The following is a 26,437-nucleotide window of genomic DNA, read 5'->3' on the forward strand; positions in this document are numbered from 1 at the left end:
GATCAAAATTTTATATAGCAGTTTTCCAATTATGCCACAGTATTTTATATCAAATTGAATCAGAGTGTCTCCTATTATAGGTGTGAGAGAAGCTAATGCTCTATAGCAGTCAGTTTTAGAGGTGGGCTCATTTAGCAGATTTAGCTTATCAGAGATTGTTCTTTAATTCAAACCTTGACTTTTAACCCCTTAAGAAATGACTGGCAAAACTCATAAAACAACCTGCTTGCTTCCCTGCTTGTTTAAATCCCCTTATATGTCAACAATCAGTCCAGTGATCTGCAGTTTTTCCTTTGTTTTTGACTAAAAAAATTCAGCACCATGGACAGTGCCTGACTGTTAGGCATCTGAGGAGCTACAGGCTACAGAACTGCTGCAAAGAGAAAATAAATATATATATGTATATCACTTATACACACACATATATATATATATATATATATATATATATATATATATATATATATATATATATATATATATATATATATATATATATATATATATATATTAGTGCTGTCAAAATTATCGCGTTATTATCGCGTTAACGCGAGGCCATTTTAACGGCGATAATTTTTTTAACGTGAGATTAACGCTATGTGGTTTTATGGTACAATTTTCCAAGTACATCCCGCTGCAGCCTGCGGGAAGGCGGGGCTATTTTCCCCCAGTCTATGCATTTCTCATAGGCTTCGAAGCGGAGCTCCTCAAGGAAAAAAGACGCTCATACACTGGGTGACGCTAGTGCCTTTTCTTTAAGCCCCACCACCAACAAACAAGTTGAGTGTCTGGTAACTAGTAGCGACCTGAAATACGCTGAGAAAACAGATTACTGAGGTGATTTGGAATCTGCTACGGCACTCTTGCTGTCTGTGTACGCCACAGGTCAGTATCGTGTGTGTGTCTGTGTGTGGGTGGGTGTGTCTGGGTGTGTGTGTGTGGGTGTGTGTGTGTGTGTGTTCTCATTTTTGTTAAGAGGCTGAAAAGTAACTTTCTAGAGCATAGACTACCTCCATCTAGTAATGTCGGTCTATTGATTTTGATGTATTGATTGAAAATTGTTCATTATTATCTTGGTTAATTAACATCTAATGTTAACTGTACTACATTTTATATCAGTAGGGTAAAATGCTTGTCTTTGTTCAAAAGACTGTATTAACTGTAAAGACTGTCTTTTACATCAGCCTGTTTTCAGGGCCTTTTTTTTGGCTACATATTTGTTATTTTTTGCTACATGCCTCCCCATCTTCTTGCCATATGTTTCTATGGCATAAATCAGTGTCTGTGACCTGTTTTCATTTAAAAAAAAGAACATTGGCACAAACCTAGCCTGTATGTATTTTTTGTATGTCATCGAGAGTATTTAAATGATTTTCAATCAGAAAAAAAATGTGCGATTAAAATGCGATTAATCGCGAGTTAACTCAGGCATTGATGCGATTAATCGCGATTAAAAAAATGTAATCGATTGACAGCACTAATATATATATATATATATATATATATATATATATATATATATATATATATATATATATATATATATATATATATATATATATAACATGTTGCTATGTAATGTATGATACTGATTCTGACCTGGTAAGACTGTAAGACTCTCCTGTTTTCCACTAAAGCAGCAAACTGCAAACCAGGAGGAAGTTTTGCAGATAGAAACAGAATCACTTGCTCATTCAAACAAACTCTTACTTTCAACCACAAACACACACAAACAGTCTTCCATTCTCTGTGGCCCAAGGTGGATTTCTAGAGGTGCATACATTTGCATATATCTGCATGTTTAATGAGTTTTGGGAGATCAAGCGATTTTGAGCCGCCCTTTGTGGGTATTTCTTTCTATTATTTTGGATGTGTGTGTGTCTGTGTGTGCGCGAGTGGAGAAGAGAGGCGGAGGGGGCCTCCATGTAAATATCACCCACTGTGTGCTGGCACCCGTCACAGATGGTCGGGGGCGAGGGCACCCTGTGGGCACAGGATGCCTATTTCTGTGTATCTGTGTGCTTTGAGGCTGTGAGGCAAAGAGTGTGACCCGGTGTGTCTGTGTATGTGAATACTTTGCACTTTGTGTGTTTGTGTGTCATTAACTGAAAGAACTTGTTATGAGCTTGTTTGTCCCTATGCTTTCTGCAGAGGGTTCATTCGAGTATTTATGCGTGTCTGTTAAGATGGCTGCAGCCGCACAGAGATGTGTGCGTGCGAGTGTAAAATTCAGCCGTTTGTGTTTAGACGTGCTGCAGAGTGTGCACGCCTGTGCCCGCGTGGCTCCCAGCATGCTACGTGGCTATGATGGCCCTGTTTAGGATGATTGATGTGTTGGAGGGAACAGCGAGGAGCCCAGGTTGGGCCAGAGCCTCAGTCTGACACGCTGCTACTTCCCTGCTGCTTTACATATGTAGACGCAGCACGAGTTCTCCTCCCCTCCCATCTGACACCGCCTCAGTCTCACAACTCAGCCAACACTCACAGGTTCTTTTTTTTTTGGGGCAGGGGGGTATTTTGAAGCTTCTCTTTATTGCATGAGGGAAGACTGAGCTGTCTGTAACAAGTTGGTGCTTCCTGCTGGACACCAAACTTTAAACATAAAAAAAATCTCTCAATATTTCTTCTGCAGATGTGAACTTTTACATACCCGTACATGATGGACAACTAACAACAAAATATCCTTGAACCTGACAAGTTTATTTTACAGATGAGAAGTAGATTAGACTTTTATTTTTCAACCAACTGATTACAGTTTAGGGTTAAACTTGATACTCTACGATGTATGTATCATTATAAGATCTAGCTAATATCTAAAAGCTTCAATTTCATTATTTAAATATTGTTTTTGTGACTTTTTTATCATAAAAAGGTTACGTTTAAAAAGTTAAAGATTGTTTACAAGCTCCGGTTAATGATGCATATCAAGAAAGCCTTAATGTTTTTTTTTTCCCATTTTGACTGTAAATATGAAGCTGTGAATTTATGGTTATCAAAGATTTCTGGTCATATATTATTGTTGTTAGCTTAATAACAAACATTTCAGCTGAAGATGAGGGGAAGGTTGGATTAATCCACGTTTTCTAAATTTCTTTTCTTTTTTGCAGCATGAATTATAGCACAAAGATCCAACAGCCTCTTGATTGTTGACTTTTAACATTTTCCCTGTCCATTAAATTCTAAGAGGATACATTTTTTGCTAAATCACATCTGAGATGTTTAATTAAAATCCTTGCAAATTTGTAGAAATCATTGTAAATCTCAGAGCAGCAGCACTTAACATAGCTGACAGAGAGAGCTTCCTGTGGTTTTAAGGGTGATGCAGAGGTATCAGAACAATATGTTACCCAGAGGAGCAGTAGTATTAAATAACAGAACAGCGAGGGTGGGGAAGAGCATCTTCCCCTTGGCCTTCTATAAAAACCATGGAGCATGCTGACCTGGAACGGATCCAGTCTCTCCTTTTGTATTAGAACCATCATGAATTACTTTTTCTGTCTTGTCTCAAGGTCTGAGCCTGTCTCTGTCAGCAGTCTTCTCTTTGTCTTCTTTCTTTCTCTGTTTTTGTTCTTTTGATGTCTTTCAGTCTTTCCAACTCCCACTCTCCCTGCCTGTCTTTTCTCATCTTTGTTTTATCTGGTGTTTGCCTAACTCACTCTCAGGATCTCTTTCTAAACTCCTCTCTATCACATGCTCTCACTTTCCTCTCACCTATTACAATATCCTGCCGTCTCTCTCCCATCACTAATCCCCCCCACCCCACCACCACCACCTCCTCTTTTCTTTCTCTGTAGTTTCTCTCTGGCTTTGAAAGCTTTCCTTTCTCCCTCCTTGATTTGAGCTTCTCTTAATCCCCATATTTTCCTTGTCTCCCTCTTGTGCAGTTTATTTCTCCATCCCAGAATCGGTTTGCCTTTCCTGGTAGCCCTTGCATCATTTTAGTGTGGTTGAAATGTAGTTTTACATTTTCAGAAGGAAATTGTTGCTCCTGGTATTTTACCATAAAGACACTCATAAGCATTTTAACATGATCTTGTAAATGGTGCTATTTTGTTATCTCTCCTATGATATAACGGTCTCCGAGGTTTGGGACCCTTACACACAAGTTTCCACTTCAGTTTCCACAATTAAAAACAACTGTGCAACTAGAAATTTGGGATTAATGGTGTTTCCCAGCGACAGTGGGGTTAGGACTTCTCACAGAGCCATGTCAGCTTCGTAGAAAGGCATGCTGGGAGGCAGGGAGGTATACAGGCCCTATTGATCCACCTGTAACATCCAGCTGTTTGTTTACCAACAACAAATCAATGCAACTCTCAGCTGGGGGGCGCCAAGCCTGGCCTCAGACCTCTCACACACAAAACACCACAGTTCAACACAGAATACACACAAATACACAGTGCATGCTGGAAATCTGTTTCTAACTTGGAGCCTATATGGATCATATCCCTATGGTCACCACTAAACCTCATAGATAGATAGATAGATAGATAGATAGATAGATAGATAGATAGATAGATAGATAGATAGATAGATAGATAGATAGATAGATAGATAGATAGATAGATAGATAGATAGATAGATAGATAGATAGATAGATAGATAGATAGATAGATAGATAGATAGATAGATAGATAGATAGATAGATAGATAGATAGATAGATAGATAGATAGATAGATAGATAGATAGATAGATAGATAGATAGATAGATAGATAGATAGATAGATAGATAGATAGATAGATAGATAGATAGATAGATAGATAGATAGATAGATAGATAGATAGATAGATAGATAGATAGATAGATAGATAGATAGATAGATAGATAGATGCATGCATGTATGAATTCTTTTTTATATATATTAATATATATATACATATATATGTAAGCACAAGTAAAAATAAACATATATATTCCATGTTTTCCAAATAAATCAAAATGAAATCAAAGCAGATTAATAATAGTAATGCTGTTATATATACAGTTGGCACATGTGAGCTGCAGCTGGAAAGAAAACCATACCATTCCAAGAGGCAGGATTTCCTGAAATGTAGCCAATCACAGGCTTTTCATTTAAAATGACAAAAGCTGACATGAGCCCAAGGAAACAGGTTCACACGCGAAAAGGAGAGAAACTGCAGGAGCATAAAAAGCAGGAGAACACAGAAAAGGAGCATGGACTCATAGTTGTAAATAATTGGGGGTCTTATGGTGTTGAATCTGCACATATAAAATCAAAATGCACATAGAGAGTGGCCTACATTTTTGTTTTCAAATAGAACTGCACATAAGAGTAATGTGTATGTGGCCTTTGGCAGAATTCTGTCCAAATGAATGAGACAAAAGTTCATCATTGCGCTAACAAAAGAGCTACTTTCAGTTCTGGAAACTCAGATCTAGCACATTAAAACTGTGATCCTATTTTAATATGATTTAAGCTAAAATTTCTTAAATCATTGAAGGTATTGTGGAGGATCTCTGCGAATTTTTGAAAAAACCCGCCCTCTCCACTTAAAAAAAAATACACATGCCCAACCCTGTACCCGCTCCCCAGAGGGAACGCCTGTTAAACTCGTACGAGAGCGTGCACAAGCCCATTTCTTCTCATTCCCCCTCTGTTTAAAAGTTGCTGTTTGTATCGCTCACACAAGCTTACTTTCCAAAAAAAGATTTTTTAATTTTTCCACTATGTCAGACTCACCACTGTTTAGTGAAAGTGGAGACGAACATGTAGGACGGCCTTATGTGAACATGTCACCAGAAAGATTGAAAATTAGAAGGACCACTTATTTTGATGATCCACACGGAAAAAGAACATCCTCCACTCTACCTTTAATAAAATATTACTGTTCAAGGGATTTATCATTTGTGCTCTCTGATTCAGTACATCATAATTTCATAATTCATAATTAATTTTTTATTAAAAAAAATTGCAATATGGCTTTTGGACTGGGGCCATAACAGGGGCCAGGACCAGTTCTTTGAGGGCCCCGGCTCCCATTGGCCCCTGTCTAGAACCGCCCATGCAACAGTGTTAAAGGCTAGGTTGACACTGTGGGTGAGTAGTAGCCTAAATCTGATTGTTTTTTGTTTGTTTTGTTTTTCTCTTATAACCATGCGACTGTCTGTGTTCCTAGACTGGATATCGATCAGTTATTTCACATGAGTTTGAACAAATATAGCTTCGTTTCTTTTTCTGGCACATGAACAAGCACTAATTAAAAGGTCCTGCATAATGAAGTCTTAGTACCTTCTAGAATTGTAAATTTTTTCTAAATTTAAAACCATGAATTCTAACTAACAGAAAGGTTATATGCGGTTCCACCCGCTTCTTATAATGTTTATTTCTCATCATTTCCTTTTATTTCTAGGTGTCTGACCATACCGGGACGGTGTGGGACTGCACGAGGCAGAGTGAAGAGAAGGTTCAAAGAGCTCTGCATAGCATCACACTCATCCTGTATGGTACCCATCTCCCACAAAAGCGTAAGCCTCCTTTAGTACCTTGAACTCAAGCGAACTGAGATGCAGATGTGGGTTGTAACTAATTACACTTACTCAGTTACATTTTTTTGAGTATCTTTCAGAGGCAAGTGTACTTTCAGGAGTTATGTTACTTCACTAATATGTGTAACTTGAGTAAATTGAGTAAGTTCTTCATCTTTTCCTGACAGATGTGCTTTACCTACTGTACTGTTAGACTTGGTTTCATACATTTACTTAAAAAAATAATGTGGAAAAGATGTTTCTTCTGCACAAATTTCTTATTCTATAATCATTTATTTATTTTATTCCTGTGACTTTCTAAATTTGCACCTAACTTTCTGCCTCATTACATGATTTAAGACATTAAGATGTTACTCCGAACTTGAGAGCTGTTTTTTCACTGTGCATGTTTTTACTCTTACTCAAGTAATTTCTTTGATGACTACATTTCTACTTTTACTTGAGTAAAAAGTTTCTTAAGCAATATTTTAGGTGCTGCATCCACCTCTGCTGAGGTGAGCATGCAATTGAAAAATTATGAGTGGATTTTAGGATTTTCTTAGTTTTTTTATTGTAATTTTGTAAAGAATGGTGCCATATTGTTAAATCTGGGACATATTTTATCTATTTGTTTTAATTTATTAAGTCTTAAATATTCTTTTACCATTTAAGTGTCAAACTGCCACAATAAGACAACTGTCCACCATTGCAACAGTTTTATCTGGCATATAGATCCTCCTAACAAACAGCAGCTGATTTAATTTGTGCTTTTTTTAAGCGTTTCTAAGTTGTTTTTGGTAATTTTATTGTGGCCAGTAAACAGGTTAGACGAATCTAAGCAATCAGTGTCCTTCTGTGATTTGATCCCCCATTCACCATGCATATTTCAAAAACATTACCATGGCAGTTTCATTTTGAGTTTTTCTTTTTTTTTTCTGTTCTAAAGCAACTGAACGCTTTTAAAGTTTCCATTGTACTATTTTTATTTTTCATGAGTAGTGGTATTTTTGCAGCAAACCTGGTTCGTACCCAGGTTCCATGCTGCCCAGTGGCACAGTGGGTAGCACTGCTGCCTTGTAGCAAGAAGGGTCTGGGTTCAATTGCTGGCCCAGGGTCTTTTTTGCATGTAGTTTGCATGTTCTCCCTGAGCATGCATAGGGGTACCCTGGCTTCCTCCCACAGTCCAAAAACAGGACTGTTAGGTTACTGGGCTTCTCTAAATTCTCCTTAGGTTTGAGAATGGTTGTTTGTCTTATGGTTGTCCTGCGATGGACTGGCGACCTGTCCAGGGTGTACCCTGCCTCTTGCCTGTAGACAGCTGGAGATTGGCACCAGCACCCCTCGCGACCTCGCTTGGGATAAGCAGGACAGAAAATGAATGGAAGTTTTTTATGTGCCTGAAGGTACATGGTAACATTATACATCTTTATCAAAAAGACCAAAATGCAGTTGGTTGTGATTAAATAAGGCAATATACTCCAAGAGTCTGTCCTGATTGCCCTTTTTGAGCTTAAATAGAACCCAAGCACCGGGTGCGAAGGGCTGACACGAAGAGGTGTGGCGCCATCTAGCTGAAGTATCGTTGAATACCAGAAAGCCAGATAGGGGTCATTGATAGAGCTACTAAAAAAGTGCTGACTGAGCCCAGCGAAAACTAACAGCTCAGGGGAAAGGGTTAAGAAGCATTGCTAACGCCAGTAGCACCATTTATTTTTGCATTGCTCTGAACCTTCCACATCAATGCCTTTTTGCACCATGTCTCTCCCACACTGTGTACATTTGATCACTGCTGCACTTTATGAATAGAAATGGTTTTTTATCACTGCTAATCTGCTGCTGATTCACTGTCGGAAAAGCTAAACAAACAAAATTTAGTGTTTGGTATAATCTGTGTATACAAAATGATGAGGTTTGTCTAATTCTATGTACTCGTGTGTCTGTCAACTTCACAGCCACATCAGAATGCTTCCTGAGCTTTAATGTACTCCAACGGTCAGGCTATTTTTCAGCACAAGTCATTTTATCCCTCTTGGAATCAAAGATCTTCTTGTACCTTCTTACACTTGATCTTGCACTTTTCAGTTTTTTCACAACTATGCTGGGAGGTCTGCACACGCTCACCTCCATTGTTTCATCTTGTTACCCAATTATATGTAGGCGCAGCAACGTAATTCGATCACATGATATTGTTATGGTAAATGTAAACAGAAAGACTTTATTTACCAACAAATTAAGCAAAAGCAAAGAGACATAAAATAACAAATATTACACGAGCAGGATACTGTAGTTTCTCATAAGAATATATGCAACCATATTAAGCCACTGGTGCCTAAGTACCAAACAAATGTTGTGACTATGCACTATTTGACTATGCATGCACCTTTTTCACGTGAGATCAAAAAATCTGCAACCAAAAATAACTTTCTATAATATTGGCATTTGTTTTAAAATAATGGTAAAATTTGTCATCTGTAATATTTTCATAGCAATCCTTTTCTAATGACCACTGGGTCCCAAAATGGGGAGTCTGCTATGGTTTAAAATGTGAAGAACTATTGAAAATATATAAAAGTTTTTCTAAATACTAAGCAAAAACTCCTCAACCATCTCATTTCACCTGATATCTGTGCAGAAGTGGAAGTCGAAGCCCTGTGGTCAGAAGTCAGTGCAGTGACCACAGGGACCATGATGTGTAATTACAGTGTGACCCCTGGCTGCCCCTTCTCAGTCTCTCCACCTCCACTCACATACACCTCGTTAGCAGCAAAGCTACGCTAACCCCACCCATGTTGCCGGCGGGGGTGAGGGAGGGTTTGTTAGAGCCACTGGGTGTGCTGGATGAGAGACCAAACAACAGTTTCCTGTCTCTGTAAACTCCTACTGCTGTCCATCAACACTGCATCTTAAATATTTGCTCTGTAGTAATGTTTTAATTACTCTTTTTATCATATTTTAGAAAATTATTATTGATAAATCTCATTATAGAGAAAATTAAACCAAAAAGTTGTTTGTTTTTTGTGCTTTGTGATGGAAGAATGAAATATGATGGAAAAGTGAAGGAATTTCACCTGAAGGCCCCAGTGGGAGTCTCCTTTCACTCTCACTTTATGTGTGTGTGTGTGTGTGTGTATGTGTGGCCATGCCTTTAATACCTGGTGGGGACAATTTCCTAGGAATATGCTACATTTTGGGGACTCATAGGTGCTTGTGGGGACCAACAACTGGTCCCCCTAAGGAAAGTTTCTCTTCTTGGGGTCGGGGTTAGGTTTAGGACTAAGGTGTGAATTGAGTTTAGGTTAGGTTTAGGGATAGGTATGTGTCGGTAATGGTTAGGGTTAGGGCAAGGGTCACGGTTAGGCCATATAAATTAGTGGGAAATGAATGGAAGTCAATGGAAGGTCCCCACAAGGATATTGTGACACAACGGTGTATGTGTGTGTGTGTGTGTGTGTGTGGATTTCGGAGGTCTTGTTCTGTTGCTCTTCTTCTCTTTTTGACAAAATGTTGATCTCTCTGTTAGGAAATCAATGTCTTCCCCCTCCTCCTCCTCTTCCTCCCCATCTCTCTCCATCCAGCTATGGATCCCCCACCATGCTTCTGGATCCTACCCAGGTTCAAGCTGTTCATCATCTGCTTTCCTCACACACAAACAGACTCTCACGTTTCTATTTCTATGCAGAATTAGGCTTTTTTTATTGACAGGCTTAAGCATTACCAGCAGATTTCTAGCCTGAACCTAAACTAAATAGACCTTTAAGCCTATTCCCTATTCTCAAAATGGGCTCTGCTGTATTAAAGGGCCAGATTTGGGTCTTTATAAGGTATTTTGGTATTCAGAAGGTGAGTTAGTATACCAGAAAAGTGAACAAACACAAACACCTCATTCTTAGGTTCCTGCATTGCAGTCCCCCCTCCCCCCCCCCACCACCACCACCACCACCACCACCACCACCTTTCTTAGCTTTATAAATCTGTTTGCTGAGCAAACATACAGTCAGAGAAAGTTTGCCAAATATAAATTCAGGGCTCAGTATCTGTGGAGTGAATTTTGGTCTATTATTGTAGCAACAATAAGACAAAATAACATTTTGTAAATTTGAATGTGGAAAAAACAAATGCTGTCTTGAAATGAAACTTTGAAAAACATTTATTTTCATTAAAAAAGGTTTCGGCATAACTTCTGTGTAACTTCATAACATAGAGTTTATATTGTTCTTTTTTTCCTTCAAATTCAGTTTTTCATATTGAGTTTTATGAATTGTATTCTTTTTCAGATTGAGTTTTACAAATTATACTGTTTTCACTTCTGGGGGCGGGATTTCCTCTTGAGTGATTAGAAGATGGATTTCTATTGGTCTGTAAGCAAAAACTTTTTTATTGATTAAAGTGCGCATCTAAAGCAATGGTTTGGTTCGACATGAAGAAACTGTGATTTGTACAATACAATTTCAAAAGAATAATTTATTTTAAAAAAATTTTAAGAAAATGTGAACAAAAAATGTAAAAGAAAATTCAAATTAGAAAAAATAAATTCGTAACAATTATCAACACTGATTTTTGTGAAAACAGCAAAATTCTTTGTTTTTAATAAAGTTTTTCTCAAGTTTTATTTTTTGATTGCATGTTTTAAAATTTTGATTCACAAAATATGTTCTTTCTTTGCAACAATAATGGAACAAAATTCACTCCATATAGATGAAATCATCAAAACAAGGAATAAAAATATGTTTATATAATGACTATTTGCAGCCTTCAGATTTTAAGCCTTATTGTTTGTTAGCTGGAATTTTCCAGAAATCATTTTATTCAGTAACTCACATGCTTCATTTGTCCCACATAGATTTCAAAGCCCAAGTTTATGCCAATTGTAGCCATAAGTAGATATGTTGCACTTGCAAAAGTTGATCCCATCCATAAAACAGCTGAACAAATAGACTGCATAGTTTTCAACACTAAAAACTGTGACTTTACAGTGATGATGTCATCCAATAACGCTTGTGTCGCTGATCTCCTTCCTCATGGAATCAGAAACCCTCAACCTTCAACCTAAAGACACGGCTTCTGTTCCCAGCTGCCCGGCAGACGGTGCCTGTCAAGCTTTACTCTGACAGGACCTCTGCAGTGTCCTTGTATGCTTCTCTGCTCCCCCTAAGTCTGCTCAACCATGTGTGTGTTTGCGTGTTTGGCGACCGAGCAGCAAGGGAAGGTAAATTGCTGTGATTATGTGGCAGTAATTGAACAGGGATGGTGTGTTTAATTGAGTTGTTGTTTCCTGATGTTTCTCTGTAGTAGCAGGAGGCACCATGCTGACAGGGGCCTCGTCTCGTCTCGCTAAGATGAAAGTTGTTTTTCTTTTTTCTTTTTCTTGTTCTTCTTTATTCCTACAGGAAAGGCTTTGTGTGTGTCTGCTTTGGCTTTATAGTGTTCATTCGGCTTGGGGATGAGTGGAAGTTGGGAATGTTGACGACCGTCTCAGCAGGTAGAAGAAAGCAATGATTCTAGGAGCTCATATAAGGTATAAACATACTGGTGTGTTCAAAAGGATTGGATGTATAAATTATTTGGTTACCTATAAGCATGTGTGTGTTCATGTAGCTGGATCTGAGCTCCTTCCTGGGCTCTACAGCCCAAATCAAGTGGTACCTAACAGCAGGTTCACCATTTTTCCCCGCCTACATCTTTAAATTCCTTTCCCATTCTCTCCTTGTAGACGTCCTCCAATCTCCTACTCGTCCTAGCTTCCAAAGAGTGTCTCTGTCTCTCAGCTGAGGTGTGATTACTTTCCTCCTCTGAGCACCAATGATCAGAGGGTTCAGTGTGTGTGTGAGCGTGTGTGTTTGGTTGGTGATCTGAGCAGCCTGGTGCTGGGTATTGTGTGGTGCAATTCATGGACGATGTCTCCAGATGAATGCCTCCATTCACAATTACAGCTTCTCCATTAGCTGCAGCCCTGGCTGCCTTGTTGTTGTCTTTTCTTCTTCTCTGCTAGGGGAAAAAAAAAAGCAATTAAAACAGGACAAAAACAAGATGGAAGAACACAAGAAGAGTACCTGCAGAAAGAGGGAAAGAAAAGGGAACATGAAGGCTCCCTGGCTGCGTCTGCAGCGGAGGGGATTCTCACTGCACTGGGTTATTCCTAGGAACTTTTCCGAAGTGTTTTGCATAACGAAAAACTGCTGAATGATTTATTCTGGTTGTTTTTTTTACTAATTTCAAAGCAAATTTTGTTTTTGTTTTTTGTTTTTTGCTGGGATTTGCTCATTAAAATTTAAACTGATGCGGATTTACTGCCTCATGTGCCTAGGCTTGGTGACAAAGCTGAAACTCTATTCAACTACAATATAAACGTGTTATATGCAAACTAAGTAAACACAACAGCTAAAATAAAATGCTTAGTAATTTTCTATTCTAAGAAACAAATGCAACTTTTAAGCATAGGCTAAGCTAAGCAAAGCTAATATGCCACACAATAAATAAAGAAATAAAGACGACAAATTTGGAAAAAGAGAACTAAAATTATAACCCAGATCCAACTTATGTTGTTACTTTAAGGAAAGCTTAATTATGAAACTATCCAACACATCTTCTTACCCCAGTTGGCCTCAGCAGATGGCTGCTCACACTGAGCCTGGTTCTGCTGGAGGTTTCTTCCTGTTAAAAGGGAGTTTTTCCTCTCCACTGTCGCTTCAAGCATGCTTAGTGAGGGATTGCCTTCAATTCAATGAGTCGATGCAATCAACAGGTTTTCATTAGATAGAAAACTTTTAATTAATCTGACTGTTTGATCTGGTGAAGTGTAAAGTGCCTTGAGATGACATTTGTTGTGAATTGGCGCTATACAAATAAACTGAATTGAATTGAATCTTCTGCCATGGTTGAGCACAGGGATTTTCTTTTTACAAGCTTGTAAGTAAAATGTTAATATGAAGGCTGTAAGATGCCTTCATGTAGGTATTTATAGGACATAAAAGTAGGAAGGTTGCTAGGAGAATAGACCACCCATGATTTAAGGGATAATAAAGAAACTTTACATATTCTCATTTATCTTTCCTAGAAAGGAAACAATTTTAAACAAAACCTTGAGTGACATTTAAGTTAAAACGCAGGTTTTGATTCTTTAGGCCACATGTAAGGTATTTTCCAGAGCAAAAGCATCACAGTTATAAACAATCTTTATTCTCACTTGTTAAAGGAAATCCTGCAGAATGCAAAGACTGAATAGGAATAACAAGGTAATATTAATTTTTAATCTTTCAGAAATTTACTCTTTTTTGACTAAATATGCTAAATCTAACTTCAGCTTCTTAGTGAACTGTTAAATGTTGGAAATAGCCTCTGAAACTTAACTTTTATGATAGAACCAGGCTGGCCCGTTTCATTACCCTGCTAAATAATGATTCTAACAATAATAACAGAATTATGACTTATATGGGACATGAAAAATACCAAATCCTGATTAATATTGCTGAATAAAAATGTGAAAGGTATCGTGGAGGATTTTCATGAATTTTGAAAAGACCCGCCCTTTTCACTTTAAAAAAAAAATGCACATGCACAACCCTGTACCCGCTCCTGAGAAGGATCGCTTATCAAACACGTGCAAGAGAATTCACAAGGCCCCCTCTCCTTGTGCACGCTCTGTTTAAAAGTTGCTGTTTTCATCGCTCAAGCTTACATTCCAAAAGAAGATCTGCAATATTTTCACTACAGTATGTCAGACTCACCACCTGTAAGTGAAAATGCGGACGAGCACGTAGGACGGCCTTATGTAAACATGTCACCAGAATGATTGACAATTAGGAGGTCCACCTATTCAGATGATCCACCCGGAAAAACAAAATCCTCCACTACACCTTTAATCTTATAGCTGCCTGACCTTGTCGTGAAAGACGGTGAGCAGAGGCCCAACCTGCCCACCGAATGAGATGTTGAGTATATTGTAAAGGAGCAACCAATCCATTATGAGGCTGACTCCTGGACTAACTGTTCACAATTTTATGGAAAGCCACTTTAGAATGGTTTGATTATTAAATGTTTGTTTTTCTGACTTAAAAATTTCCAATGCTGCACAGAAAACAACAAAACCTTGATTTATTTTCTGTAAGTTATGAGGTAGAAACCCTCTACTTTAAGCTTTTAGTTACTTATTTATAATTTATTTTAAAAACCGTATTTTTTTTCCTGTACTTTTTAACAGCTTTGAATTGTTATTTTCATATTATACTGTAATAAAAGCTGCAGCATTAATAAAACTGTAAGATACACTGTAATAATAAGGTACATTGTAGGCGCCTCCAAAGTCTTCAGCGTTATTCCAACAGCAACGCTTGCTTTAACCCTCTATAGTGCTTTAAACAGTATTCTTACACCTTGAACTTTTGTAGGTTTTATTCCGGTTTTCTATGGCATTTTATCTGTTAGAGGAACAAAAAAGATATCGAAATCTAAGTAAAAAGAAAATATGGATTTTTTAAAGCATGAGGAATGAAAAGTGCGGTATGCAGGTTTATTCATTTTTTACTCTCCATGTTTCTTTGAAAACCTCAAAGGTTAAAAGAGCTGAGGGTCTTTATAAAATCCAAAACCTGAAAAATTTCAGAGCTTTGTTCAACCATCATTTAAAAGAGAAATAATATGGCTAACCTACAGATATGTCTGCCCACCTTAGGTGACAAACTGGGTTAGAAGAATATAATTTAGATAAATGACACCTTATATTAATAGCACTAGCGGGAAGACTGGTTCAGCTAAGAGAAGAGCAACAAAGTAGAAAGAAGCTGTGAACAGAACATAAGATCACCTTTCAGCAGGACAACCACCAAACACTCATAGCCTCTACTAAAACAACAACTGGTTTCATTAAAGCATACCTTTTGTTTGTTATTGTAGTATCATAAGCCACAATATTAATTTTGAACATTGTTGAAAGTAAATATTCTCCCCGTCTCCCATGGGTCTGTCCCAGGCTACATTGGGGAAAACTCCTGTATTCTCGCTGCATGCCAGGGAATTTCACTCCTTATACTGTTCAGAGTGAAGCCGACCTGCAGGCTACTTTCTAGAACCGGATTACTGCAAATCACACTGTCTTCAACATTTATATCAAGTCTTCAAGAGTAACTTTGAGCCAACAGGCCGAGAAACTGATGAACCTCCAAGCTAGGATATCAAGGCACCAGCAGCCCTAAGCATCACTATAAACTCCTCATCTACGGAGGAAGCGAGTGTGCCAAGATACAGAGTTTTTTGATGTTTTTGATGTTTTCTGGCTATGGACAGTTCAGCGTTGCAGTGGGTAGCACTGCTGCCTTGCAGCAAGAAGGTTCCAGGTTCAAATCCTGGCCTGGGGTCTTTCTGCATGGAGTTTGCATGTTCTGCCTGTGCATGCGTCTGTTCCCTTCCTTCCATAGTCCGAAAACATCACTATTAGGTTAATTGGGTTCTCTAAATTCTCACCTTAGGTGTGAGTGTGTGCATGAATGGTTGTTTGTCTCTGTGTTGCCCTGTGATGGACTGTCAACCTGTCCAGAGTGGACCCCGCCTATCGCCCATTGACAGCTGGAGATAGGCACCAGAACCCATCGTGACCCCAGCAGGGATAAAATGGATGGATGTGTTTACTGTGTTTTATATATTTAATATATTGGTTATAGTTTTTGATATTTTCAATGTTTTTGATATTTTCAGTATTTTTCTTCTTTGTGTACATGTTAGATATCGTTGAGTTTAACTAGATTAGATTAGATTAGATTAGATTAGATTAGATTAGATTAGATTTGATTAGATTAGATTAGATTAGATGAGCTTTATTAATCTCACAGCGGAGAAATTCACTGGTCACATATTGGCATAATAATTAAAGAAGGTGCAAACAAGGAGGAAAAGGTGCATTAAGAATAAACAATATATATACAGTATATTAAGATAAATAAGGGTTAAGATGCAAGTGTACATGTATCACACACAATGAAAAACAAAATAAAAATAAGAAATAAAAGAATAGAAAATACAAGGGAGTAGCACAGAGATTTGAGGTGACATATGTACGATCCGGATGGCTCATATACAGGTGGATTGACTTTTACATTACAGTGTAGGTAAGGAACAACGGTGAGGTAGTGGTAGCTAAGAGTTTTTAACTGAAATATATTTGACCTCTAGTTGAATGTATTTTCTTAATAAATTTTACATTAAGGTTGTTTATTTATTCCATATGTGTGCAGCGTTACTAGTTTGACCATGATTTGAGCTTGAATCACGCATTAATCTGTTGTCCTAACACACACCCAGTTTTGTGTGTAATCACAGAACAACACATAACAGTCTTAAATTTGTTGCAATAAATAATAACTACAAATCATGTCAGTTATGAATTGCAAAACATTGGTTACATAAAATCCCAATGCATAAAACATACAGGTGTAGGTGTAAAAATAATACAAATTAATTTAATGACTAAGGAGAAAGGTTTAAGGGATATCAACACTGTATTAGAAAGTTAGAGGGAACTCATTTACATGTAGCGTTTAAGGGCAGCTGCATTTACACAGAGGACAAAACTCTAAATGCAGCATGAACTGTTGAGCGTTCTCTATCTTTGCTTTTTTTGTGTTTCAGAGGGGCCCCTGGACAGCATTGTGTCCATGGGGGGGCATCACCCCATCCCTCATGGAGGGCTGTACAAGAGGGACGGTTTCCCTCCTCTGGATCTGCTTCAGTGGGTCTACCAAATGGAGAGAAACAGGAAAGTGAGAGCAGGCGACATCGCGTTGCCAGCCAAGCACAAGGTACAGTACTGTACACAGAGGTAAAAATGCACATCACACACACACACACACACAGGATGATTTACTGTTCCAGTAAATCACTGGGACCGCCTAATTTCCTATGGATTTCAATTTCCCCCTGGACATATCTGCATTGATCAACTTCAGGTGTAAGGATGTGCCAGGCGTCGCTCACAGTGACACTGAAGAATGGCTCACAGATCTCTGCTATATATGGGTGTGTGTGTGTGTTTTTCGTGCAGGGGTATAACTGTGGGATTTGTGCACATGCAGCATTGCAGTTCAGCTCTGTCGTCACCGGTGGAGCATGAGGAGACAAATCCTTGAGTCTGAGTAATAGGATCTGGAAATGTCAGAATAATACAGACAGAGATAGGGGATCAGACAGTCGCATCGAGGCTCGAGAGATACCGTCATTGTGATCAGATCAGCTTCTAGGTCTGATTAGGAGGAACAATTAAACCTCATTCAGCAACTATTGTTACCCCAAAGAGGAGCGCTATGAAACACTTTGCAGCCAATCATCTCTCACATCACTGTTACGACTCAGATGTATAATCACCCTCTGTCTTTGTCTTCATTATAAAACACATTGTAGCACTGATAAAAGTTTGGCCTTAGATGAAAAGTGTGTGTGTGTATTTGTGGGTGTTTCCGGCTGACACGTCCTTGCAGAGGTGCACGCTCCCCAGGCCTGTAGATGAGTTTTGAGCTGGTGTGAGAAGGCAGCGATGAGGTCTGACAACGTCTTTACCCCAAGTTCCTCCCCTAGAGGCAGATCTGAATGGATTGCAGGAGCAAGGAGGAGAAATAAATTGGAGAAAAGGATAAATCAATGCTTGGCGGAGAGGCAAACAGACCTTTCCAACCCCCAGTCCACACACACACACACACACGTTCCACAGCGTGCCTTTTTTTCCCTGGGCTGTATTGGATTGGTATGCAGAGCCGAGGAGAGAGACACTCAGAAAAAGACTTGGCCTACAAATGATGTCCTTTGTTTGATCCATTATGTTGGGGGTTGTTGGTGGACTGGTTGTGGTGGTGTGTGGGTGTGGGGTGGGGGGTGGGGGTCCCATCGAGATGGTGGAAGAGCTGGGAAGCAAACATATCTGAATGGGAGCATATCCCTTTTCCTGACAGCATCTCAGCTGTGAGAGTAAAAAAGATGGCCGCTTTCTGTTGACGGGTTGCGGAGCAAAGGGGGGTTTGTTTTTATCCCACACCAAATTTTTTTTTTTTTTAAGGTAACATTAAGGCATTTAATAATGGTAATTGCATATGATTTGTCTTTGCTTGACAGTGATATTTTAAACTCACTAATATGAACTGGGAACTAAGCTCAATAAACAGCTTTGGTTGATCTTTTTCTGGAGCAACCATTAAGCAGGTGTCAGAGTATAGAAGCAGACCCTAATTTTTTTTTCTAAAAGAGAAGATTACAGAAACTAATTTATTGCTAATAAGCCAATCCCAGTGGTTCTTTTATCAAATTAATAAAGTTGTTCCAGACCCTTACCTGTACAACAAAAATAAATAAACCAAAAGCTGATATAAAGGATAAAAAAAAAGAGAGTTACTGGGTTTAGGAATTTTATGAATAGATAGATTGCAGTTAAAGGTATTGTGGAGGGTTTTTGCAAGTTTTTGAAAACACCCGTCCTCTCCACTTTAAAAAAAAAATGCACATGTACCCAATCCCGAAAGGGATCGTCTAATAAACGCGTGCGAGAGCATGCATGAGCCTATTGCTCTGTGCACGCTCTGTTTAAAAGTTGCTGCTTGCATGGCTCATACAAGCTTACTTTCAAAAAGAAGATTTGCATTTTTTCCACTATGTCAGACTCACCACCTGTAAGTGAAAATGTAGACGAGCACATAGGACGGCCTTACGTAAACATATCACCAGAATGATTGACAATTAGGAGGACCACTTATTTAGATGATCCACCCGGAAAAAGAACATCCTCCATAATATCTTTTAATATAGACCCACCATTTAGGATTATCTGTAGTTACCTTAAAAATACATGTATTGAAGCTGTTTGTGATCAATATTTATAATCTATACTCCATAAATAACTTAGACCAAAAAATGTAGACCTGAGCAGTGTTAGTATAACGGTCATATTGAAAAAAAGCAACTTGCATAAAAAGATTGGGACTTGCACAGTTTTTATTTGTTTTTGTTTTTTTGTATACATATTATTGTGGCATTGAAAATTCTTTAAAAAACCCTTTTTGTTGGTTTAATCTATAAATCTAATCTTAAATCTCCTTTTAGTTGTAGCAAAAATGATAAAGAACAGCAATAAATCTATAAAGCATCAGTGTATTTCTAAAACATACATAGTAAGTTTCTGAAATAAATGAGCTATTTAGTAATATTTAAATGTGTTAAATATGACTATTTGCTACTTCGACGATCAACCATTTAGCTGCTGTTTCAGTTCATTCAAAGCAACAGGATGCTCTCTGGGTCTCTTGATGGTTGCTTCCAGTAGAGCAGCACCATCAACACATGCGGTATATTGGTACAGTTGCTTCATTCAAGAACGATAAAACATCATCAGCGTAGAGTGTTCTTTATATTTTATTCTAACTAGCAACTATTATGAGTGATCATGTAAAACAATCTGGCAGAACTAGTTGCAAATCCCTCTCGCTTGCTTCTTAAATATAGATCTAATGGTATGAGGCACCCCGCTGAGGTTGCCAGACCAGTTTCACTCTCAAAACAGACTCTTAAAATGCAATCAAATCTCAACTTCAACCTCCCTCTAATTATTTATGCAGCTATTTTTTTTCCTCCTTCACTGCTCACTCTGCCTGCACTCCAGCACACTGTCTCTATCTCTCATTTTTCTGAGACATGCACCACTCTGAGCTCTTCACCAGCTCCAGCACACCCCGTTTAGATTAGCTTGGGAGTCTCTTTTTTTTTTTTCGTTGCCACGTTTCTTTATATAGTTTGGTCGCTCGTACTGTACTCCCTGCTGTGCTTCTATTTTCATGAATGCTGTGAGAAATAATTGAAAGCGCCGTTGTTCGGCGCCGTCTGTTGCACAGCTCCCACTTGCTCATGCCTTGTAAATACTGTATCGCTAAAACCCCCGCTGAAAAGCTGCCAGTTTGGGAATCCTCACAATTTCGGAAATGTCAACGCTCGTTGGAAACTTGAGCCAAGATCATATTGTTGCTGCAGTCTGAGGGCTGCAGCAACTATTGCTCAGCTGCTTTGCCCTTGTCTTTTTTTTTTTCTCCTGTAAAACCGATTAAAACTAAATTCTTGCAGACTGTCTTCTTCTCTGTATGTTTTCACAAAATCTTCCACCCATGACTTCTATAAACAGGAGGAGAAGCATGTCAGAGGAGTCATGACTGCTGCTGTAAGTGACGGTGTAGCAGATGGAGGACATCAAGGAATTTTTACAGGAACAAATGTTCTGTATGTGCAGAAGAGCTTTACAGAAAATGACCTCTGTTGGCGTTTCCATCAGGTGTGTGGGTGGAGACTGTAAGAGAATAAAACTCCTCACCTTTATCGGTGTGGAAAGCTCTAAGAGCATCACTGCTTTGTCCCAATACCCACAGTGTCCCGACCTCCTGACCTCTCCTATCTAATCTAATAGAATCAAAGTGCAAAAACTGCTGTATATATATTCCTTTCAGCTGTATTTAAATTACTTGTTTTAATTCTAAAAAATCTCTTTCTATGAAACCAGACTTTGGGAACTACAAGAGACAGAATGACAAACATGACCTTCATCAAGCACCAGACATCGAGGAAGGCTTTAAAGGTTTGTAAATCAGAGCACTATTCCGTTTTTGGATGAGATGCATGAAAAACACTTTTCAATCAGACAAATGTGTGTTTTGTCATGCGAGGCGCACCTGGCAGGAAGCCTGTTTGGCCACCAAATTGTATGTTTTTCCTCATTGCACATATGGTGATCTCTGCAGCTGGAACAGCTACTGAGGCTGACAGATATGCTGACAGTTATTCTATTAATGAAAATAAATGTTTTTATTCCCTCTAAATACCGGATGTAGTTTTAGCTTTAATGTTTTCGTAGTTGACAGTTGGCAGGAAAATTCAAGTCTTACAGAAAGTCTTCGCTTGATAGAAAATGGTGGTTCTCGCATGAGCAGTACCTTTATTGAACAACTCATGTCTAACCTAGATAGGTAGTGAAAAAAAATCGATTCTGTCAAATTTCATGTCAAAATGATCTGAAATATAAAAGATACTTAAACGCAAACATCAACTTTATTCAACCTACCAAGAGCCTATTATACAGTTGCTCTGCAGCAGTTGCAGCAAAGCAACATGTTTATCACTAGATAGATAGATAGATAGATAGATAGATAGATAGATAGATAGATAGATAGATAGATAGATAGATAGATAGATAGATAGATAGATAGATAGATAGATAGATAGATAGATAGATAGATAGATAGATAGATAGATAGATAGATAGATAGATAGATAGATAGATAGATAGATAGATAGATAGATAGATAGATAGATAGATAGATAGATAGATAGATAGATAGATAGATAGATAGAAATAGATCACTGTAAGAAATAATATATTTTTTAGAAAGCTAAAATTCTTTTTACAGGATTAACATTTTTACTTATTATTAATTTTTTCAATTTTGTGTAATTTTAATTGTGAGTGTGGATCTATCAGTTGCTTTAATGGGGAGGGTATGTTATCAAGCCCCCTCTGTAAAACTGATATTTCACCTTCAAGCATGAAATTCTGTAGCCTGACGTAGTCCTACTCAATTCTAGTCAGAATATGAGTCTGATATTGCTCCATAGAGCTGTGATTATGGGGCGTGTTTCGAACGAACCAGGAAAAAAAATGCCTCTGCACTCAATTGGATAGACCTACAACCAATAAGAGCAACGGAGTGCGTGACGTATGTTAAGCGATGCATAGTTGTTGTCAACAAAAATCAAAGCGTGCAGTTGCACGCCTAGAATAAGAAGATGAGCCTTGATCGCGTTTCTCTGTTCCTCTTTTAAAATTAATTTGTTGTCGATATCTTCTAGAACAGACCTAATAGCAGAATCTACACACCTCAACTCTCCAGCGGCAGCCATTGTTGCTGTCACCCAAGCGCGCTTTGGTGACGTGGTTGATTACGTTACTGTTGATCATCTGTCCATCATCGTATAAAGCCCGCCCTGACAATTTGATTGGCCCGCCAGATATTGTGCCAGCATACTCGTGCTAATATTGAGCAATACCAGGCCGAACTTCCCAAACTCAAATGTTGTGGGCGGGACTAAGTTCCAAATGGCACCCAGGCTAGAAATTCTGTACCAGTTTCCACATTTCTTTCCTACCAGGTTTGGTAATACACCTGAAGCTACACTTGCTGCCCAGTAGGTGACAGTGTATGAAACATACAAACTGTTTTTCGCGGGGTTTGGTGTGAGGGATTGCCTTCGAGTCAATGAGTCCATACAATCAGCTGGTTTTCCTTAGATAGAAAACTGAATTAATCTGACTGTATGATCTGGTTGAACTGTCTCTGTAAAGTGCATTAAGATGACACGTGTTGTGAATTGGCGCTATATAAATAAACTGAACTGGATTAAGTGTTTCAGTGTTGAACGATGTAGTTCAGGTGAAGTGTTTATAGTTTATATTGGAGCTGTTTAGATAAAGCCCAAACTACCTAGAAATACAGATATTTTACTAATCAATTGCTAGATATAAACTAGTGCTTCATAAGGTATTACTTATGCAGGGCATTTTTTTCTCACTGACAAATTATTGTTTCTTCATTGTTGGTGGCCCCTCTAGCCATTGTGCCCTTGGCAGTCAGCCTTATATCACCCATATCAAAAACTACTATTCTTCTTATGATTTTTATAAATGCATCAAATAAGTATGTACAAGTTTTTCACAGATGTTGTCAAACATCCAATAAAAAGAAGATAAGTTTGAAAAACAAATTCATGTTGAAGCAATGTTAGGAAACGGGGAATAAGTATCCAACACACTCACTGAAGGTTTAGGTTTTGGAGAAAGCCTTTTTTATGGTTATGAAATGAACTTCTCTGAACTTCTCTGGTGGGATGTTGACCTGTTTCTCTTATGGTGTTTGGTTCTTTGCATGTTTTTTAGTCATTCCCTCATTTTTTTTCTCTGAAAGCAGTTTCAGATTTTTTTATTTCTGTTGTTTTTTCTTAAAAGTTTTGAATCATTTCATCTTCAGATTCTTCTAAAGAATGTCCCAGTACATTTCTGTATTCATCCTTCCTTTAGTTATATAAAAATCTGCCAGAACCATACACTGCAAGACCATTTACCATCATGTAATTCCTGTGCTAATAAGAAACCTTTTAAAAGTCAATCAACTAAAACCAGCTGATATTTATCTGCACCTAGCAGCAGAATCTGTATAAATACTAACAGATCTGACACACACTGCTGTTTTATGTGGCTTTCTACACCTTTTCCTTCATTTGTTTACTTCATCAAAACGGCATTATATTGCATTTATTAAAATATTTTGTGTGGGCTACTTAGATATTTATAAAAATCAGCTTTGAATTCCAGATCGATTGAAATAGAAAAATATTTACTGAGAAAAACACTGGTGTGTTCAAAACATCACAATGATTGCCTCTATATTCCACAGCTACAACCAGCAGATGTTCTACAGATGTCCTCCCTAAGACGCAGACCTGTCCCTAAGATGAAGGAGATGGAGCGACAGAGCAGGTCCTTGTCGTCACAAATTGTAAAGGATTTCACCTTGAAGAAGGAGAAACTACTGGATTCTTCTAATCCACTTGGCGAAGCAGAAAAGCAGGAGGGTGATGGCGGTGTGGGGGGTAGCTGAAGACACAACATGACCCGTGGTTAAATAAGGGCTGCTGTTTTCCTTTGTGCAGCAAACCAATTGATCATTAATCGATGTGTGTACTGTATTTCTGCCTCCTGACCGCCCTGTCAGCTGTGATCATGCTTGTGAATGTCTAACCCAAACCCTCTCCCACCTGCCCCAATCCTTCCCCTGTAAAAAATAAAAAAAAACAGCCAATAATTTAAAGAAAAGCTTTCAGTGCTCATCTCCAGCTCCTCAGTTCGCCCCCTGCAAGTTGCAAAGGGTTAGCGAGCGATATGTTTGTCTTTTTCCACTTCAGTGAAGGGTGAATTCAGCTCGCCGCAATAAGAAATGGATTACCCGTTCATTAAGGGGGCTGCGTCACTCCTCATTGAGCTGGACAAATAACAAATTAATTCCTAGCCGCCTAATTTCTCTCTGTTCTCTGCTGAATTTTTCGATAGCGTCGAATTACTGATCACAGCCGCGTGAGCTCCCTCAACTTTTTATCAATTCATTAAATAAAATGTGCCACACTGGGGATCAAGTGAGGGAAAAATGTCTTCCTGTTTTTTATGACTGCAAGCCAAAAAAAAAAAGAGAGCTGGAGAAAAAAAAAAACTCTAAAAGTTATTTTTACTACTGTCATAGTATTTTATCAGGACATCTCAATCTCCTTCTATCAGTCAAGTGCAGGTCAGTTGCTCGTGGTGTTTTGTAAAGTAGCGGTGGTGTATTGACAGGCTGGTATTGATGTTTCAATTAGAGCGGCATTACATAGTGCTGCAGCATGGTAACACGGTGCATCTCCTGCCATCTGCTCTGCCTCCACGTCTGACGAACGAGGCACGTGGGGCTAATCGAGCCGCACATGAGCGATGGCACCACGATATCTGTCTCACACACACATACACACACACGAACATCCTATGTGCACGTCCTTATGCAGAAAAAATGGTGCTTAGGAAGTGGGGGAGCTCCTCTGCTCTGCTGTTTAAAGAGCACAGCAGAAAAGCTTGGGTTTCCTCCCCTTTCCTCCCCTCATCTTGTGCCACAGGAGCAGCCAGCAGGTTATTTCTCTGACATGGATTCGGGCTAAAGCACCAGATGCACGAGAAGAAATTCTTTAAAAGCTCCTCTTGATGAAAAGACAAAAAAAGGAAATGGCCTGTGCCAGGTTTCTGTGCGCTGGGACAGCCTGAAATAACACTGTGCATTATGCCTGGCATTACTGCCTGCCAAACCACACGAATCAAAGGCCTCATTGTGTGGATTACCTTGTTAATCTGCTGATGCCATTGAGCAGTATTGCAGGTGTTAATGTGCCAGATTTTTTTTCCATCTCTCTCTCTCACTCTCTCTTCTTTTATTGGGGAGGTGTAGCGTCAGGTTTGTAATCTGCTTTAAATGCTTTCTGGGGAATGACACACTGAAACTCTGCCAAGAGATTGCGAAGAGCTCTCTGTTAAAACGGCACAGGGAGGGGACGCGGGGCGCTGAAGCCTGTGGGGACGAGCTGGTGAGCTGCACGCCCCACACCACTTGTTGAAATATAGGGCTGCATGAATAATGAAAGAGGGAGAGGGAAGCGATATTGCTAAAGCAGCCCCACAATGACATCCATCATAGTAATGCCCCATCGCTCTGCTTCTTTTGTCTCATCCTGCACTAACTCCAAGTTGCGTCTCTTTGGAGAAGCGAGCTCGGAGTCGTGCTCTGTATCTGCCTGGGCTGATAGACCAAAAACTGGGGAAGCCAAAAGAGATAGATAAATGCACAGAAAGGGAGAAAAGTGGAGAGAGTGAGACAGAAAGAGAGGTAATCCATGCTTCTTTTCTGCTCCCCGGGGTGGTCTCTTCATCCAGGGCCTCAAAGAGCCACAGAATACACCTCCCTGCTACAATGGAGGGGACCCACAGGGGCTGTTGCTATTTGAGTGTGTATGTGTGCGTAGTGGGGGTGCAGCTTTAAGCAGGCCTTTGAGTGGCCTAATTGCATTGGAATACAGCAGCCTGAGAGCTGATTCAGATCACGACGGGCTGCTGGAGGGGTTAGGGCCCGCACCTCGACAGCCACACTCAGCAAAAGAGCCCCGACACAAAGCGCACAATTAATGCTCTCCCTCTCGTTAACTCTCTCCCCACTTTTTGTCCTTTTCCTACTTTTTATCTCATCCCCCTCCTCTTGCTCGGTCTCCTCCCCAGCACCATCCATCCCTTCTCCTGACCGAACGGCTCAGTATGTCGTCACTCACCCACCGTATTAATCCTCCCATGCAGCCTGTCAATCTCCCCATCTTTGATG

At 39.1% G+C, this 26,437-nt stretch overlaps 1 protein-coding gene across 1 annotated transcript in view; it reads left to right on the forward strand.

Annotated features, from left to right (window-relative positions):
* LOC119795641 (proprotein convertase subtilisin/kexin type 4-like) overlaps positions 1–24,342 on the forward strand; it is a 208,408-nt gene extending 184,066 nt beyond the window's left edge. The window contains exons 13-16 of the mRNA XM_038303717.1: positions 6,374–6,488; positions 17,106–17,275; positions 21,001–21,075; positions 23,945–24,342. Of these exons, the coding sequence (XP_038159645.1) occupies positions 6,374–6,488; positions 17,106–17,275; positions 21,001–21,075; positions 23,945–24,148 (564 nt within the window). The 3' untranslated portion in view covers positions 24,149–24,342. The remainder of the gene's footprint in view (positions 1–6,373; positions 6,489–17,105; positions 17,276–21,000; positions 21,076–23,944) is intronic.
* The last annotated feature ends 2,095 nt before the right edge of the window (positions 24,343–26,437 follow it).

This window comes from Cyprinodon tularosa, unplaced genomic scaffold (genome assembly GCF_016077235.1).
Source record: "Cyprinodon tularosa strain WSP-4 unplaced genomic scaffold, ASM1607723v1 ctg519, whole genome shotgun sequence".
Classification (NCBI taxonomy): Eukaryota; Metazoa; Chordata; class Actinopteri; order Cyprinodontiformes; family Cyprinodontidae; genus Cyprinodon; species Cyprinodon tularosa.